Below are 18,764 nucleotides of genomic sequence, written 5' to 3'. Positions count from 1 at the left end.
AACCGCGCGGTTTCTTTGATCAAGTCAAAAGATAGATACGGATGGCGTCAACCAACGTGTAAATTGCGCAAGCGATTTTGCCTTGCACCATTCCGCGAAGCACCGCTCTCGCGACGATCGCATCCGGTATTTACCGTTATCGCCGTCGGGTCGGGGGCTGTCTAATTATTCCGGATATAAACCACCGGGTAAAAAATCTCCGACCATTTTGACAAACCCACATACGTAGTAGTCATAGGTAGTACATGTAGGCTTCACCTACTATGTATTGTGATGAGATACTGACTATAGCTAGAGTGTCAATGTCATGACAGTAAAAAGAATACTATGCGCGTGCACAGCAGTGACAAGAATTTAACTATGCTATATTGTATATAAGACTAATATACCTAGGTACCCATTCAACCTTCTACGGACCTCGATTTAGCGTGACTATAAGCATTCTGGTTATCTTTTATTTTCTACTATATCATGCTCACTGCCTTATTTCCGGACTTCAGTGTTCACGTTACTTTTTACGAAGACCATTACGATACCCATTAGCCAAGCCAAAGTCCTAGTCGATTAGCACTCGTATAATCCCACCCCTGAAGCTCCCCTCTGAACATACTGCGTTATAGAAACGCTGTGACGATATTCGTCCTGTAAGCTCGTGCCTACTCTCTAGGCATTCGATGCTTCTTGCGAGAACCACCTCCGGGGCTTTCCCCTTATCTCCTTCTTTAAGCTTGTTAGTAGTGTTTGCCTTAACCCTGTTCTCAAGTTGCTACGACGCGTGGTGAATAGTAATTAGCCAAATAGTATGCAAGCGAGTCGCTCGCTCACTGGGGTGGCTGCGGCTTACAAGTGAGACTCGAGAGGGATTAGTCGGCATTGAGTTTTGGGGTTACCGTCTTACAATATACATTGATTTGGTAAAAACCTCACAGCGTGCCTCAAGGGGCACATATGTTGCCTTTTTCCTTAGCTTTTCCATGTTAGGTAAGTATTTATAATCGGCACCTCGGTGTCATTCAATTATAAATCTGAATCCTACCGGGAATTTATAATGAGTGGGCTTTGAGTGAGCTTGTTTGGTCTATATGTGACTTTACCCCTTGGGCTTCTTGAAAGCACAACCTGCAAGAAGGCACGTTGAAAATATCTACTGATGAGAGTGGCAAAAGGCTATAAGGCAGCTATAAGGCTGTAAAGCAACAAAGAAACCCTTCCTGTATATAGCTTCAGCTTTGCCCGCAAGAAGGTTGGAACGACCCTCGCGCAACGATAGAAGTCATTAACCAACATAATACCAGGTCCCAACAGAGAAAATCCAATATGGAGCGACATTTTTCTAAGCTTGACCATGCGGCTGTCAACTGAAGGCAGAAAGACACGGAAGTTGAACTTACGAACCAGGCACAGTTCTTAGTAGAAAGTTCTGCTTCTGCTGCTACGATGGCGGCATTCCATTCATTGATAGTCCTTACGGCGTTCTGGTTCCCCCAAAACTTCCTCAGCGTACCATTCACGACATCGAAACTAAGGTTATGAAGACGGTAACGTTGATTTGTGATCCTATTTCGTATCTCATTCTCCATTCTGTCTCTATTATCTAATGCCCTTGAGTCCACGTCTCTGAGGCGTAGAAGTACACTGGGCGGATTCATCGCTGCACTTGAGTCCTGTCCATCCTTGACAACCTTGAAGCGTGTCCCCTCACCAATTAGACGGGTGTCATCGCTCTCAAACTGGCCGCGTATTTCATCGGGAGTTAGGAGCGACATCGTGCTTGAGTCCTATTCAAGCTTAAAGATATGTGATTCCGATATAGCCGTAATAGCATCAATTGGGTATTGAAGAGCCAGACTTTTAGTTGGCCGAATCGATTGACCGGGCATCGTTAGCAAAATCAGTCGCTGGCATATCGACCAACGGATTTCCACTGGCTTCTTACTTTATCAGCCAGACCATCAATATGCCATCCTCCAGCTTTCAATTGACCGAAACATTTAAGAATGTCGTTTTGTTGAGAGCTGTGTTTCGCATGCTGTGCGGCGAGTGAGAATGCCGCTATGGTTTCAGGGCCCCAAGATCGGGCATATTCGGGTTCACTGCTTATGGCAATGCCGCATATTCGATGGGCGTGCCATTCGGGAGAACTCTGCGTCACGTCTGTGTTATCTTCTTTATTATTTTTTTCGAAGGCCGATAGATTAGACTTGCTGGTGAGAAGTAGCAACATAGCTGTGTGATATAATGTGTTCGAAGCTATGCTAGCTCCATCTGTGAATATTACTGTAGGAAAGGCATCTCCCGAACTCGCAACATCCACTAATGGTTCAAAATTCGGAGGACGATTATGATACCATTCACTTAACCCCTTTGAAATGTCTTTCCATTTCTGGACGCGAGTAGAGGTATTCATGCTCGATGCCGTAATGTGTTGTTCCGCTTCTGGAGGCGTGATACAAAGCTGCATCACATGAACAAGCAACACTAGACATCTGAGAGAGGCATGGAGAACCTGATGGTCTTTTTCCTCGCCTATAGGTTTCGCATCCAATCTTGCTTCGATTTGTTGAGCAAGTTCAGGGATCCAGACCGGAGCTCGCTGATACACAAGACAATAAGCGATCTCTTTTTCATTTCCCTGACAATTAGTGGGAGACACCATGCTAGCATCATAAAGACTCTGACATACCTAGTCTTAAGATCAACGTCAGAAAGGCGAACCATATTTGCTGCTGAATCGTGTTGCTGAAGTCGAATCTGCGAAAGTAACGAAACGCCCCGCTCCCTTCAAAACTTGGTTCCCACGAATCAGGTACCTTATCAACAAAGAGAAGGGTCCTCGCCAAGACAAAACAAGAGATCGACTGGAGGGCAGCAGATGGAGATTCAAGATCTGATGGGTTTGACATGGCCTGGAAGTGAAAAAGGCCGGCACCGCGACGTGTAACAGTTTCTATTGGACGATTGGAAAATACTGCCGAGACTTGTAACAGCAGCTCGAGGACACAAGGGGAAGTCATTGCTAGTCTGGTGACATGGCGACCAAACGTGCGTCCTTCATCGTAGACGTCTAGCTAGAAGAACGGGCAGACTTGAAGTTAGGGGCCGGAAAACAATTGGAGAATAGGCTTTCCTTACCCAGGGAGCAATATGATGATTATAATACTTCAACAACTCAGCCTCGGCACTTGAAAGCGGACTCCGCCCCACGAGTGGCCAGCCCTCAGCTGATTCTAGACTAGCATGGTCCTGAAATGTACTGACTGGTGGATCGTGGTTGACGAGGCGTTCACCGCAAGATGAGCTGGGCGAATGATCGGTAGCTTTTGTGCCACTCGTGCCATGATCAAAAGTGATGAACTAGATAGCCGGCGTCAGCACTCCATCAATTAGGTAGGGAATACAGACATGCCTCTATAGCAGGATACGTATTCACATGTTCTGAGGTCCCGTTCAGCGTTGATCCGAATGCATTTGATAATATCCTAGAGTTCTTGGGTTTGAATGATAGATGCGTGGCATAGGTGCATGCGACATTGGCGTTGAGACAGCGATCACACCGGGGCTTTCTTTCGTCGCCTGAGGCGCTCCCTTATGTATCAGTCCAAGATCTTCATCCACGAATGGATTGGGATGATACGCACATTTGCGACGTTGAGCACGACAGCGTTGGCAGCCGCTTCGCGTACGCGAGTAACGATGTTTCACTTTACTTGGGCGTGCTTCATCTTTCGGCAATGAGGCAGACTCTCTGGACTCTACCATAATACTGCCCCTAGAAACCATGTGCTCGACTTCGTGCGCATATGCTGCATAGCTCGGTCCGATGATAATAATAGAGAGTCAGTAGAATTATTCAGCATTATAGCCACTCGCCATCTAGCATCGTTTAGCATGGCAAGTTCGAGTAGTCAGGTGCGCCAAGTCTCCTTAGTCAACAAAATCCACCCCTATTCCCGCTTCATAAGCGTGATGCGGATCTGCCTCCCCTTCCGGGAGCCTGTGCGGTTCGCATTGCCGTTTTAGGCGACGCGTCAAGCTAATTAGCGTAGCTTTGAAATCGCTATCTATCGAAGCCGATGTCATCGTCAGACAGCTGCAACTCCTAGACACTCATCACGATATTCTCTTCCAATTGTTCGAACCTAAGTCCTCGCATATATAAAGGTGCTACCCATTTTGCTAGTCCGGACATAATGACGAATCGGTCAGCACCCCATCTCATTGCACCAGCGTCGCCAAGATGGCCCCTCAAACCAATATTCCACAAACGATGAAGGCATGGGTTGCCTTCGGATCTGGAAGACTTCGAGATGTTCTTCAATTGAAAACGGATTGGCCGACTCCTGCACCGCCCAAAGCCGGAGAGATTCTGGTTAAAGTCTCCTATGTGGCAATCAACCCCGGAGACCCCAAAATGATCGCCCACTCCATCCCCTTCAGAAAAGTCGCCATCGCCGGTATGGATTTTGTTGGAGAAGTGGTACAGGTTGGACAGCTCTCTCCTACGTCGGCTACAGGCATACGCACGGGAATGATTGTTGCCGGCACGGTGCCAATGACCAGTATCCTACGTGGCGTCGGCTCACTAGCCGAGTACTTGGTCGTGCCCGCGCATATAGTCGTGGAAAAGCCCAATGGCGTAGAGGAGTGCGTCGCAGCGGGCCTCTTTGGTATCGTTGGGCAAACGAGTATCGTGATGTTGCGCACCGCAAATCTTCGAGAGGGGGACAGGGTCCTACTCAATGGTGCGAGCGGCGGAGTAGGTTGCATCCTAACCCAGATGCTTCACGGAATAGGGGTACATGTTACCGGGATCTGTTCCTCAAGAAACATGGATTTAGTTCGCAGGCTAGGCGCTGAAGAAGTAAGTTTAACGGGCCATGACACATGTTTTCATGACCTTATACTCTCTTTTCCAAAATTACACGCTCTAATTGCTGATATTGTTGTAGGTCGTAGACTATACGGCTCATGATGACCTCTACGGCCACCTTACTTCTCTCGCCACTTCCACCGGGTGCAGGCCTTTTGACGCTATCTTTGACTGCGTCGGCAACGATACGCTATACTATCGTTCTCCGGGATATCTGAAGATCGATGGCAAATATCATAGCATTGTACACGGGCCTTTGGGGTTCATTGCAGAGTTCAAGTTCAACCACTGGCCCGTGCTCTTAGGAGGGATTCCGAGGACTTACTCAAGTGTCTTTAGCAATCCCTCCGGGTCCTCAGCTCTAGAAGTAGTCAATTGGTTCGAAAAGGGTTGCATCAAGGAGGTTCCGATCGATTCTGTATTCGAAATTGACGATGCGTTGAAGGTAAGACCCCCCTTTTGTAATTAGATCTATAATAATTATGTCGCTAACCTTCTCAAGGCTTTCGAGGCTTTAGCCAGTCAGAGAACGGTTGGGAAAATAGTCATAAGAGTGAAACAGGAGGCGAGAGAACATGTAGCTTAGGGACGGTTTAGGGTATTGTCTATAGCATACCTGATATCATTCAATGATTACGTGGTTTCTGCCCCTTTCCAAGACGGAATGCATGTATGGTATTTATTTCCCACTTTCAAGCCGACCAGGTCACGGTAAGAAATAACGAAAAAAGGAGGTTAGGAAATGCTGGAACTACCATACTGCATTGTCTAAGGATAAGAAAGAAGGGTAGTAATTATTCTTGTTCGAAAAGACGTCTTTGACAACTTTTAATTTACTAAGGACTTAATATTGACCACCTGTACAAGGGGAAATTTTGAAACTACCTGATAGACCAGCTTCTCTACATTGGCCCCTTGGTTTTAGCCGACCCACCTGACTCTGTTAAAAAACTTACTAATTGCTCTTTTGTAGCGTTGGGTTGAACTCTGAGGTGTCTGAAAATCAACTTGTATGGTGTCTATGTGACCCCTTACCTGCATGAGAGCTAGATGCCCCATCGTTACTTCGGGGCCGTGAGGTATGAGACCGTTGTGGCTTGGAGAGAAATAGGCCGGAATAGGCGAGTCGGTAGACCACACTACACGTGAATTAAGTATCTCAGGAGCTCCTGACCGTTGCGAGTGTAGAGTTTGACAGTTTGTTTGGGTGCTCTCGTACAAGGCAGCTTCGATGGCCTTGTCCCTAATTGAAAAGCCCCCTGAGCTGGCTCCTTTGGGCAGTTTCATTTCATTACAGCCCCCATTGCAAACTTCCATCCATCGGCGGAGGCCTTTTTCGTCTCCCTGCTTGGAACGAGGCATGATGACTACAGAGGCAGAGGTAGAGCATCCTATGTTAGTAGTGCATTCTATGTGCCTAAAGGTGGCTAGGTATTGATGCTTTGCAGACAGGAACGCACCGCTTTCTGGGGCGATTTGAAACTCACGTGGTCGTTGAGCCCGCCCGCTCACCTCTTGTGAATACTTATTTGGCTGTAGAGACATGATTTCTGATAATCAGGAAATGGGAACTTGAAACAGAAGATCTGAAAAATTAATTAGTGGTATCGCTTGACTCTGGACGAGTAATTGGAAATAAGGAAGGACTTCCTTGTATTTGTAATTGATTGTGATGTTCCTACACCTGCATTGTTTGCAATATTTTCTTTTTCTTTTTGTTTCGTGGTTCCGATCTCAAAAATTCAACACAAAGGCATTGTATATTCACTTGCAATAACCTAACATGTTCCATAAGCTTTTCTTCGGCATTCCTACCCAGCTAAATTAGTCCGGCTGTAGTTAGCTGCTCTGTCTTAGTAAGGGATCCCCAATATTTGATATTCTTCTCTGACTGTTCGTGCATACATCACAGTCTTTGCTGCGGGTTGGCATAATCTGGACGTTACACACGACGGCTGCTCGTCAATATGCTAACTCAAGAACTACTGTTTCTGAATACGCATGGCAATTATCCTGCATAAAGTGGTCGTCTTCATTACCGACAAGTTCAAGTAAATAGCCATCTCTACCTAATAATCTTGAAATCTCTGCCAATGTGGACACTTCCCGTGCTTTGTATACCCTGACCAGTAAATACATTGCTTGCTAGTGGCTCATGTCCAAGTGTGGGAGCTGGCTCAGTTGCCGCGACTTCAGGGTTGATATAAGACAAGAGCTCCTTCGCACAGGCTGCTGCTGTCGCGGCGGCGTAATGCTGCCAAGTGTTGTTCTTGTGCGAATCCGCGTAGTCGGAAATGCCGCGAATCACGATCGACGGGTACTCAGTCATCAACCCGGCCGCTTCCATCTCGAAACAGAGGACATCACCCGCGAACCTACGGGAAAGCTCATCTCTTGTCGTTGCGTTTTTGATGACACTATCCCCGGAGGCAATCAGCCCGTAGTGAATTTCAGGACCCTTGAACTGACGCGTGGGCCGTGTGACGGCTCGAGAAGGATCACAGTTGCCATTGCAGATTGGTACGCTAGGAGGATGGGGGTAGTCTGCGTGGAAGAGGACATCTGGCGCAATCGGTTGTTTATATGAAAGCATGCGCGGCCATTTCTTGACCATGGCCTCTATGTACTCTTCGATCATATTGTCTCGGCCACGGTGGTCAGATCGCATATCCTGAGCAGCATTCCGAAGGAGAGCAGGCAGTGGCCACAGAAACCCCTTTAATTCAAATCCTGAATTCGTCTCCCTCTTTAGGTCATACTGAACGACGCCTGCATGCTCACCTTCAGGCATGCTGATCACTACGTCGCCAAGACGAATGTCATGTTTATCGCTAGGGACGCCGCCGCCAATTCCCACGAATAACCGCCATTTGATCGATGGAAAAGAACGCGACATGTTCGTGGCAACGGTCGCAGCGGCACCTTTCCCCTGCTGACTCGGTAGACAGGCCAGAACCACGTTGTGGCCGTGGAGCTCACCAAGAGTGTAGCTGTTAGAATCGCCTGGCTGACTTGGGAGGCGACGGTGCTCTTCATCTAGCATGTAGCGGACTGCATTCCGTTCTAGGTCCATAGCGCAAAGAATGCCGACGGTATATACGTCTCGAGTCTTCTGGGTTAAAGACGCCATAGTTGCTTGTTGCGTGTTGTTTATTGTAGTACCTACACTCAATCCCAATTGGTTTAAATGGATTTGTTCGGTTATTCAGACTGAGCGCACTACTTAGTATGAAAGATCACGAAGATAAATTTGTGCGCGCAAAGTAGTTGTTCCTGCGTCCCGCTGGATGGCATCACCGGAATGCTGGTGGTGCCCGACCTGAATCGAGTCTGCTGGGGCTGAGCCTTATAGCTAGAGTATCGAATTAGATGGGTATGGTACTGTAGTAAGTTTCAGCCCCCAAACCTGCGTATTCTTTGCATATCAGAGGCGTATCGCACCTTTTTGGCCCCCTGGGGAGAGCCCATACACAGCATGACAATGGGCACCTTACATCTCCAAAATAAGCGCTGCATGAATCAGCCAATGGATACCTCTCAATGCTGCACAGCCTCCCAATATATGCAGTTGTAAATGCAACGCGGACTGGTATACCCAAAAGCACAACACCCCCCCCAGCTTTGACGATAAGCCTGCTTGCCGCCATCATGCCCACCTACCCGCCAACCTATTATATACCTACCGTAGCCCAGCCTAGCTATAAGCCCCAGCGGTAAATGGTTGTAATGGACTACGGATGCTTAACGGCGGCTGGCTAGATTACCGCCCCGAATACGGAGTTGCGTCCATCATTGCCCTCCATAACCAATACCAACCCCTTTAGGTATACTAAATAAAGTTCTAAGCTTAAAAGAAACAAACTGAACGTATAAGGCATAAAAGTCCTAAAAGGAATAGATACGTAATTATAACCTAATACGTTTAAAAAGTAAGAAAATAGCTTTAAAGCTATTATATATATAAAATAGTAGTGGGTAGCTTGCCATGTCCCAATACCCTTGCGGAGGCCTGGATTAACTGCTATGTAGATTAGTCCCTACGGCGTTAAACACTATCAATTAATTAATTAATCAATGCTGCATAGCGAGGGGTTGTTAGTCTTTTAAAGGGGTGGCTGAAGGCATTAGATGGTGACCCCTCTTCTCCGAGCTGAGATAATAGGAATAGATATTTCGCAAGCTACCTTACTTTCGAGCAATAGGACTAGTTCCATCACTGCCGCCATCAACTTCGATGCTCGATCCAGGTCAACGTTGCAATTTTGTCTGTATTGATTTATAATTATTTAGTTGTCACCATCTTTGTGTTGGTAGGGCGACTAGACCATTAAGCCCGACATTTCGATTCGAGCGCTGCGCGAGTATTTTCTGGAACTGAACTTCACACAAACTACGACAATATTAGTTCCAATCTGCTATCGTTCTGCAAGATTTTCAACGCTTTCAGCTACCCTTAGAGAACAGATTGGCCTTCCACGACTTGTCTGCCGAAGTACTAAAGATTTCCGTAGTATTTGTCTGAGTACTGGGAATATGAACGAATTCCGTGGCCAAGGCATTCAGAGTTCGGGGCCTTTCACGGTCGGCCGTGATATCCATATCAGTATGCCGCCACCTAATTCGCATTTGCTGTGAGCTAACATCTACTAAGCTGCAGGACCTCGGGACAACGCCACTCTCCTGAAAGTTCGATCAACCGACCCTCGAGACGATAAGGTACGCATTGAACAACAGAAAGGTGGCCTGCTACGTGCCTCATACGAATGGATTCTGAGCTATGAGGACTTTTTAAGATGGCGTGATGGCGAGGGGTACCAACTCTTATGGATCAGAGGCGATCCTGGGAAAGGAAAAACAATGTTGGTTTGCGGAATTATCAACGAGCTCAATGAAGCGCGTAAGAGTGGTTGCAACATTGCGTACTTTTTCTGCCAAGCCACCAATTTTCAACTGCGGAAGGCGACCTTCGTGCTACAGGGTCTCATATTCTCGTTAATTTCTCAGCAGCCTGATTTACTGGATTTGGTTCGAGATGACATCGACCAGGCAAGTAGCGAGTTATTCCGAGATCTGAATGGGTGGGCTGCACTCTGCAGAATATTCAATCTTCTGATTGAGGAAACGGAAAGGCGCCGGCAAATCACTTACATTCTGGTGGATGCACTAGACGAGTGTTTGGAAGACAGGAGTCAGCTTATTAAATGGATTGCGAGTCTATCATCGTCGGGCATCAGAATACTCATCTCTAGCCGCAACTGGCCCCTCATTGAGAGTGGACTGAGCAATGCCACACAAAAGGTAGCGCTGCACCTGGAGTTGAATGATGAGGCTATTTCAAATGCCGTGGATCGCTATATCGACGATAAAGTCGTGAGACTGGAGAGGTCGAAAGACTTGGATATTGAAACGCGGGAGACAGTCAAACGGCACTTGAAGTCCTATTCCAGCAATACATTCTTATGGGTTGCACTAGTCTGCGAGATACTTGATCGCGAGGATACCTATCCATGGCGCGTACTTGACATGCTCCATGAATTCCCACCCGGGCTCAATGAACTTTATGGACAAATGGCGACACATTGTTTCGCCTCGAAGGAAGCCGAACTCTGCCGCCGAGTTCTTGCTGTTCAGACGCTTGCTTACCGGCCACTCACCCTAACCGAGCTGTTGTCCCTGGTCAAATGCCCCGAGATGATCGCGGAGAGATGGCTACGAAAGATAATCGAATTATGCGGTTCATTCTTGACAGTCAAGGAGGACACAATTTACTTCGTCCATCAGTCAGCGAAAGACTATCTGACCAAAAACATGCCCGATTCTCTCTTTCCTGAGGGCATCCTTGCTTCCGGGCATCGGGCAATAGTCGTACAGTCTATCCAAGCCTTGGCCGGCACTTTACGCGAAAATATGTACCAGCTACCGTCAATAGGATTCCGTCTTGACAATGTCAACGCCCCTAACCCCGACCCACTACGCGGAATACGTTATGCCTGCGTGTACTGGGCTGATCATCTAGTCGATGCCGAGTTAATGAAGAAAAGGAACGCTGAAGATGGTAGATTGGTGTATCAGTTTCTAGAACAGCACCTCTTACACTGGTTCGAGGCTCTCAGCCTCTTAAGACAACTAAGGTCAGGCATTGCGGCCTTGACAAAGATTCTGTCCCCGCAACAAACGAGCAGTGGGATATTTCAAGATTTATCTGATATGGTATACGATGCATGGAGGTTTATACACCATAACAGGGTCGGGATCGAGAGCGCACCGCTCCAAGTGTACAGCTCTGCACTTATCTTTAGTCCAACGTGCAGTCTTGTCCGACGGCTCTTTCTGAAGGAACCAGAGTGGCTGCTAATGAGCCCAACCGCGGAAAGCCACTGGAGCCCGTGCCTCCAAACGCTAGAAGGCCATACCTCGCCAATCAGCTCTCTTGCGTTTGCACCCAACGGAAAGTATGTGGCATCAGCGTCCGATGATTGTACGATTAGGTTCTGGGATGTGACAACGGGCGAGTGCCTGAATATCCTCGGGGATCATGAAAAGCGAATCGGATTAATCGTATTTTCGCCTAATGGCGAACTATTGGCTTCGAGTTCAATCAGTAACGAAATTTGTATCTGGGATACACTAACGGGCGCATGGCAGCGAACGCTCACATGTGATCCTAACGAGCCCAGGTCTTGGTTGACCAAAATCGCCTTTCGTGATGATGAAAACGTTATATCAATTGACAATTGCGCTGCAGTATGTATCTGGGATATCGCAACGGGAGAATGTGTCAAAAGAAGGCCGAGAGAGGTGGTGCACGTCAAGACAAATACACAGATTTCTCTCTCGGGAAACGGTCGGCGTGCAGCATGGTTAACAGCGGACCGGAAGAAAGGAAAGATCCGAGTCAATATACTAGATACTCGGACTAGGCAGCGGCACAAAACACCCTGGTACCCAAGGCTGGGTGCAGTGGCGTTGTCCTTCGATGGGGAAGCTGTGGCGTATTATCTAACAGAATCCGAAGAGTTATGCATATGGGACATAAGGGGAGATAGATCATGGGCCATAAAACTGCCAACCGACTACCCTGATGGCCAGCCTTCCGAATCATTAACCTGGTCGCCTGATGGCCAGTACATAGCAGCAAGAGGGGATAAGCATAAAACAATAATAGTGAAGTGGGCTATTGCAACCGGCCCGGCCATCATACCTTCCCAATGGACCGGCGTTATACAATATTGGGATGTATTAGAGTTCTCACCTGACAGCACCTTGCTAGTATCCAGCTCGCTAAACAAGGCAGTGCAGGTGTTTGAAATGGCAGCACTCCGAACACAGCCCGAGAAGCGCAAATGGCCACAAACCACCAACTATCCAACCAAACCCTTCCTCTCTCCCGACGGTAACTTCCTTGGATTTACGGGCGACGATGGGGATATCCAAGTGTGGGACCTAGTGAAGAACCGACGCTTGAGTAGAATTGCAATGCCATACGACTGGGGTGGTCCCTGGGACACGATGACATTTTCCCCTGATGGTAAGCAATTGTTGCGGGGCAAGTCATCGCCTGCAGGTGGACACGTGAAACACGTAACAGAACTTTTCGACGCTGCTACCGGCTGCCGCCTGTGGGAGATATGCGAGAGCGGGAGAAACCCGCATAGTGTTGCGTTTTCTGAGAACGGAACCTACTTGGTAAGCGATACACGGGCACGGCAGCATGGAAATCGGGCGGTGAGTATTAGGGACGCGATCACAGGAACCTGCATTGGTGTTATCACTATTCCATCACGCGAGACTTGGGCCCTCTCCAATGATGGCACAAAATTGGCAACGACACGACGAACTGTATCTCCAGATCGTATAAGGAAAGAACCGCTACTGCGGGTCGCCGTCTGTATTTTTGATGTAGCAACAGGGTCATATAGGTGCTTAGACACCATACCAAATGCAGAAAGTTGCTACACTCTCATGTTCTCACCGGACGACAGTCATATTGTTCTACTCCTTCAAGGCGAGATCTGGATAGTGGAAGCGACAACGGGGGCTTTGTTGAAACGCCTTGTCGGATTCGAATGGGTTTCTCGATGGGTGGTAGCTGGTCTACAAACTTCACGCGGTATTTACGATACACGGGCACCGCTAGACGATCCTAGGGATTTGATAGAATATGACAAGAACAATGTTATCGAAGGCACCTTATCTGGAGTCGGGATTTCTCCAGCTGGAGACTGGATCTTGAAGAACGGCGAGCCATACCTCTGGATTCCCCAAGACCATCGACATACAACAAGATACCCCAGGCAAGATGCAATCGCCGGAAATACGATTGTAATTGGCGATGCTAGTGATCAGATCTACTGTATTCGCCTATAATCTACGTCTACAGCCCGATGATACACGTGTTCGCTTAACTGTCAACGAGTTCAACATCTTTCCCCCTTCTCTGACGACACGGAAAACCTGAGATGCTCCAAAGGAGCGGAGCTGCCAAGCAATGTCTTGGTGCTCTGAAAGGCCGACCCTACACGGTAATTTCAGCGCGGCGAACACTTGGGAAATTATTCCCCCACACGACTGCACATCCACGGTCTAGAATCCGGGCAGGTTACTGTGATAGTACTACCATATTCTCTATTCTCTAACTTCCATCCGCACTGGAAACCTCCCCGCCGCCGCCCATCTCAGCTTGGTATGCCCTGTTTCCATTAACAGTGTTGCTGCCCTTCCTAGAATTTAGAACATCCCATTCCGCGTAATCAGGAATGATATTAAACGTCTTCACAGTTATCACAAATGCCGCTTTCAGTTCCATCTACGCGAATGTTTGACAGGTACAACTGCGTTGGCCCCTTTCAAACTCCCGCCACGATCCTTGGATAAAGGGGGACACTAGCATCGACTAGCTATCGTTCTAGAATGAAGTCTTCTAGCTTGGAAAAGACAGACGGGTGATGATGCATAGCTAAACTGAGCGTCCAGATGTGGCACTCATCCGTCGGATACTGTTTACCGTCCTCATCAACTAGGAAGAAGTTGCGGCGACCGTCACGCAGGCTAGCAGCAGGCGGGAAAGGGCGGAGGGTCTTTTTGATGACTGCGAGGGTGTAGTATAGGATTTAATTCATGATCGAGGGGTCATTTTCAATGAGTTGGAAATAGTCCTCGGTGGACAGGCCCTTCCCAAAGACCTTGCCATACTCACCACGCCAGCTGCCTGGAGTTTTTGGACATGCCGTCTATTCATGACCACACTTAGAACGAAGCAAAAAAACGCAGCAACTGCAGCGGCTATAATGATTGAGCCGATTGCATGAGATATGAGTCTGCAAAGGTCAATATTTGAAGCAGAACTGGGACTTGATCGAGAAACGAATCCGCAGATGCAGCGCCCAGGTAACGAAGAGCCTACAGCGTAGCGGATTATCCAAACCCATGTAAAAATACGGTGCAGGACCAGCTTATTCGCCTTACATGAAAAACTTTGCTGGCGAAGCTGTAAATCAGAGTGCGGAAGCACTTCAACGCAAATACCTACTACCCCTTTTATCGTCTCCTATTTCTACCAGGTAAAACGCATTAAACGCTACCTAGCCACACACAGGATACAACCGCTGCACCGCCACGATGAGTCAGCAGAGCACTGATAAAGGAAAACTGCGGATCATCACAACACCATATCCTAACCACCATGTATGCATAATGCTAGTAAAAGTCTCTTATACCAGCACACAAGCGAGTAAAGGTATGGCGCTACGGGAACGAAACTGTGGTGAGAGTTTCTATTTCTATATCTTCATAAAGCTTGTCTATAATCTTGGCTTATACTTTTGGGAACATTTAAGAACTGGCAGCAGCGTAGATGTCCTAGGCTACTCCCTTGGTAACTGTCCTGAAGCACGAGGCTGTATTACTTGAACGATCAGTGTCGAAATTCTCCAACGCATGTTTAGCACCACTGCTTCTTCGGTTAAATGGATCAAGTACCAGTCTCTAGTCATGCTTTACCTGAGGCTGGGTTTTTGTACTTAGGCACCGGTAGTTGTACCCATTTGTTGTCTTTCCAATGATGGCAGCGCTTATCGTATGGGGGTACCTCGAAAAACCATTTCGATGCCCATTTTGTTCTGTCAGCGCCACGTGGATATTCGGCCCTCAATGCAGTTCGGTCGGCCTGAAGTTCTCTTCTGGCTTTTATAATAGCAACCATGAACCTGCCATGTACAACCCCTTGTCGTATTGCGATTATCTGCAACAAGTCATCAATTAGTGACAAACAGTCAAATTGGGTGAAATCGATTTTCTGTCCGTTTGCCCGTATCGGATCGTAGAATTTGTCGGGTTCTATACCCGTAGCCGGCTTCTTGGGGTCATTCAATGAAATAACGGTCAATTCCTTGAAGTGGCCTTGACTCGCAGATGCTTTGCTTGGTGTTAGTATTCGGTATGAGTAATCTTTTCCCCTGGTACCTTCAGGTAGGGTCGTGGTTTGGATAGGGAGCGATGCCATCATGAGAAGTCCTAGCGGTGGCGTGTTTTAGCGAACGGGTCAGCTAATTATACCACACGGTCGTACTCACCGACGGCGTGCCAAGCCCAATTCGGGCTCTTATTCGTATATGAAGGCGTATCCCTCAGGTACACTGCCTGATTCTGCCACCGAACTCGATTAACTAGTTGGTTCGCAAGTCGGGTGCATTCCTTTATATCTTGTTTCTGGTAAGCAAGTGCGAACTCTTCACACCTTAGGCGAGACACGATATCATTCCACTTCGATGATTCATCTAGATTAGCTTTGAAGGTTTTGACTAAAGGTAATCAAATCTACACACCGGGCTCATGTCCCACTAGAACCGCCTAAATTAGCATGGTCATGTCCAAGATTTGACTTTTTATCATGGCATGGATCCATTCTCCCCCCAATATGTCATCACAAAGGCATGACGAATAATGCCCTATAGAAACAGATTTCGGATAGGAGTTAAATGATTACGTACTAATTTCTTCCCGCGATCATACCATCCTCGACGAAAGTGATTCCAGAGACGATGCCTCTCGTTCCAATTCGCCATCACTAGTGCATCATCAGGATAGCTATATGGCAGTCCTTGCAAGTTCTGAGGTTGGGCATCATTGGTGACTCTGGCACTGTTAGACGTTATAGAAGAGCACAGGAAATTACGGTGAAAATAGTTGTCGCTTTTTCTCGGGTATGTTGGATCTTGCCAGAAATGTTCGGACAGCATTTTTGAGACCCAAGTGAGAGGTACATGATGAAACGTATTTGTCGCATCAGGGCGCAGAAACGCAGATCTCGGCGCCGATCGCCCCTTGTAACTTCGGAACGGGAATTCTTTCATAGCGAATATCATTGGTGGGACGATTTCTGTTTTTGTTAGGGCTGTGTTGTTATCAGTATTGGGTGCCAAGATATTCTTATTTTCTCTTTTCTCGGAGTTGCACACTTACGAGCAAGGGCTTTTGTACCCCCAAAGAATGCTTGGTCCATACAATGCCCAAGTTCAGCAATTCCCTCACCATCTAAAAACTTGCAACTCTTTATTAGTTCATACAACTCCAGGAATTTTGTTTAAAGAATGCACTGCCTTACAGGCTCTTGAGCCGCTGCACCACTTCTTTGCCGTGTCAAGCAGTTTCCTATATAATCGTCGTCTTTGTAACGAACGATACCAATTACGTGCATAATTTCGTGCATCATCTGAACAACTACGGGTTAGCTCATAGGCTTTAACTTGATAGAACATATATTAACCTACTGTGAGTGCAGTGTCAACTTGAGCCATGCATAGCTCCCCTAGAGTTCCAGGCCGATGGATTGCTGTAGGTTGTTAGCTATGAGAACCGTAGAAATCAAAATATCTACTTCATTTTCCATGTCTCATAAGCGCCGAGGGAGTATCAGATCAGCATGATCAAGAGGCTAAGTAAGGAGAAGCAAAAGGTTGCCATACCACTCTCTAAAGCTTTGGTACTCATACAGATAGCTGCATTGTAAGAACTAGGCAGCTTGTTGTCTACCATCACACAGGTATGGGTGGAAGCCTCAGGCCCGTCTGGCCCTCGGAATCCCCAAACCACACGCTTCGTAAGCTTGATTAGTCTCTCTTCCCAAGCTGCAGAGGTGTACGTGTTGACTATAACATCAAGCGTTAGTACATGCCGATTCTCTCAACCCCTACTGGAAACGAGACGATGATTGCCAGTCTTACTCACCATGATCCCATTCGCAAGGAACTCCCCTCTTTCGACTAATTATCTGTTCGGTTTGATAGCTCAGGAGAACTGAATCATTAGGTGCAGGGGGCGGGCCGAATATGTCGATAAAATCCGACCAGTAGGCTACTCGACCATACAGAATCGTTTGCAGCTATTAATTTTAAGCAGATTTTCTAAGTCGATTGGGTGACTTGCAAAGTTCAAATAAGCATTCTTATAGCAAGTTTGATGGCTAGCGCTCAAACAAAAAGGCACCTACTACGGCTACCTCAGCATAGATCGTAGTATGGTATCATCGAGAAGGTAATAAACACTTACCACCATGGTGTTTATCTTCAATAAGTGCTTGTAAGATGCGGTTGACCAACTCGAGACAGACTCTGAGATGTTCCCACAGCGGTGGATCATCCACGCTCCAGATCTTGATGCCTGTAGAGTGTGCCTGATTCCAGTCAAACCATCTATGCTTGCGCAAAAAGGGCAACCATCCATTCTCATTGACTTCTATTCTGTCGCGTATATAAGCTGCGAAATTCACCTCTTCGACGGTTTGGACTCTTGGCTCTTCATCTCCAACAGGCGCTGGTGCGGACAATGAAACAGAGACATAGGAAGCGAGGGGCGCTGCAGTTCTATCTACCTGCTGGTGCCCGGAGGATACTATTGTGTTTGGCGAGAAGCAAGCGTAATGATTCAATGCGGCGGCTTTCCAAGTCTGGAGACCCAGAAGACGCGCTTTTTGCATGTATTCGGTGGAGAAAATTCGGTCTTCGTCTTGAGGTGTTTGAGGAAGATCAGCGCGAGAGAAGACTGGGTTTTGGTTGTAGTACTTTGGGTCTGCTACGGTCGGATGCCTTGGCGCAAGTACTGAATGATTTTTGTTTTCCCATGTAAATGTGCAATTCGCGATCGGGAACCTTGTCGCCCACGGCGACGAAGGAACGTCCTCCGTGCGAAACAGGCTATCCATGATAACCTGTAGATCTGAAAATGATCTAAACCATCCCCTTCCTGTAGATATCTAAAGACACAATATGATACCAGTTCAATTCCAGTGCAATAGATTAATTTTAATTCGTAGTCGCAATTAGACGATGATGTCGACGGGAGGATGTCCGGATGCGTGACAAGATCATAAACAAAGGTGTTATGAGACAATTCTATATAAAGAAACAATATGCGCGAAGTTTAGTAGTATAACTTAAGATGGCCCTTGGTCTTCAGATATATACATAAAAAGATATACATGAAAAGATTTATTTCTGATTGAATAATACATTGTGTGTATGAGCTTGTATAGAGTTTGACGTTAAGATAATTTACCATCGTTTTAAGATATATTAACTGTGTGATTTTACCGGTAGGCTAGTCACTTGATTCTACCGAAAACCTACTTTTGAAGAACGAAAATGTTAGTCGAAGTCTCTTTTGGTTATTTAATACTTGAAAAATAACATGAAGTATATTCCTTCCCAGCGTCTGTAGAGATTCGATGTCAATAATGACTGAGCGCCCGTGCCGCGCGTTCGTGTACGAAAATCTACCAACAATGAGTGCTGCGACTCTTATCAGCTACATTGTTTCCATAATAACACTGGAATTTAAACCAAAATCTTTAAAACATTGCCTATATTAAATAATAACCTGATGTATGCTATCCCAAACT

At 47.0% G+C, this 18,764-nt stretch overlaps 7 protein-coding genes across 7 annotated transcripts; 2 read left to right on the top strand and 5 right to left on the bottom strand.

Annotated features, from left to right (window-relative positions):
• Positions 1-663: 663 nt before the first annotated feature.
• On the bottom strand, positions 664-1,766 carry F5B22DRAFT_645310 (uncharacterized protein; the record flags this gene model as incomplete). The annotated part of the gene is made up of 2 exons (XM_047978559.1): positions 664-720; positions 1,392-1,766. 2 exons carry the CDS (start codon positions 1,764-1,766, stop codon positions 664-666), a joined length of 432 nt encoding a protein of 143 aa, XP_047832165.1.
• Positions 1,549-3,910, bottom strand: F5B22DRAFT_601550 (uncharacterized protein). Its single transcript, XM_047974620.1, has 5 exons — positions 3,639-3,910; positions 3,407-3,573; positions 3,133-3,354; positions 2,684-3,068; positions 1,549-2,619 (listed from the first exon to the last, which is right to left on the bottom strand). Exons 1-5 carry the CDS (start codon positions 3,778-3,780, stop codon positions 1,892-1,894), a joined length of 1,644 nt encoding a protein of 547 aa, XP_047832164.1. The 5' UTR covers positions 3,781-3,910; the 3' UTR covers positions 1,549-1,891.
• Positions 3,911-4,085: 175 nt separating this feature from the next.
• Positions 4,086-5,624, top strand: F5B22DRAFT_89932 (zinc alcohol dehydrogenase). The gene is made up of 3 exons (XM_047980674.1): positions 4,086-4,861; positions 4,950-5,315; positions 5,373-5,624. Exons 1-3 carry the CDS (start codon positions 4,238-4,240, stop codon positions 5,454-5,456), a joined length of 1,074 nt encoding a protein of 357 aa, XP_047832163.1. The 5' UTR covers positions 4,086-4,237; the 3' UTR covers positions 5,457-5,624.
• F5B22DRAFT_89933 (uncharacterized protein) lies at positions 5,625-6,739 on the bottom strand. The gene has a single exon (XM_047980675.1). The coding sequence runs from the start codon at positions 6,413-6,415 to the stop codon at positions 5,792-5,794; it is 624 nt and encodes a 207-aa protein (XP_047832162.1). The 5' UTR covers positions 6,416-6,739; the 3' UTR covers positions 5,625-5,791.
• F5B22DRAFT_89923 (nucleoside phosphorylase domain-containing protein) lies at positions 6,676-8,428 on the bottom strand. The gene is made up of 2 exons (XM_047980673.1): positions 8,365-8,428; positions 6,676-8,222 (listed from the first exon to the last, which is right to left on the bottom strand). The coding sequence occupies exon 2, from the start codon at positions 7,998-8,000 to the stop codon at positions 6,936-6,938; it is 1,065 nt and encodes a 354-aa protein (XP_047832161.1). The 5' UTR covers positions 8,001-8,222; positions 8,365-8,428; the 3' UTR covers positions 6,676-6,935.
• A 601-nt stretch (positions 8,429-9,029) lies between these two features.
• Positions 9,030-13,863, top strand: F5B22DRAFT_89894 (uncharacterized protein). Its single transcript, XM_047980672.1, has 2 exons — positions 9,030-9,473; positions 9,522-13,863. Exons 1-2 carry the CDS (start codon positions 9,404-9,406, stop codon positions 13,235-13,237), a joined length of 3,786 nt encoding a protein of 1,261 aa, XP_047832160.1. The 5' UTR covers positions 9,030-9,403; the 3' UTR covers positions 13,238-13,863.
• F5B22DRAFT_654381 (uncharacterized protein) lies at positions 13,768-18,206 on the bottom strand (the record flags this gene model as incomplete). Its single annotated transcript, XM_047979794.1, has 12 exons — positions 17,417-18,206; positions 17,096-17,221; positions 16,861-17,016; positions 16,639-16,700; positions 16,473-16,580; positions 16,331-16,409; positions 15,859-16,262; positions 15,694-15,708; positions 15,442-15,631; positions 15,332-15,382; positions 15,140-15,283; positions 13,768-13,958 (listed from the first exon to the last, which is right to left on the bottom strand). Exons 1-12 carry the CDS (start codon positions 18,066-18,068, stop codon positions 13,768-13,770), a joined length of 2,178 nt encoding a protein of 725 aa, XP_047832159.1. The 5' UTR covers positions 18,069-18,206.
• Positions 18,207-18,764: the final 558 nt, after the last annotated feature.

The sequence above is a fragment of the Xylaria bambusicola genome (genome assembly GCF_022495145.1).
Source record: "Xylaria bambusicola strain CBS 139988 unplaced genomic scaffold F5B22scaffold_14, whole genome shotgun sequence".
NCBI classification, from domain to species: domain Eukaryota; kingdom Fungi; phylum Ascomycota; class Sordariomycetes; order Xylariales; family Xylariaceae; genus Xylaria; species Xylaria bambusicola.
This window is presented reverse-complemented; position numbering and strand designations above follow the sequence as displayed.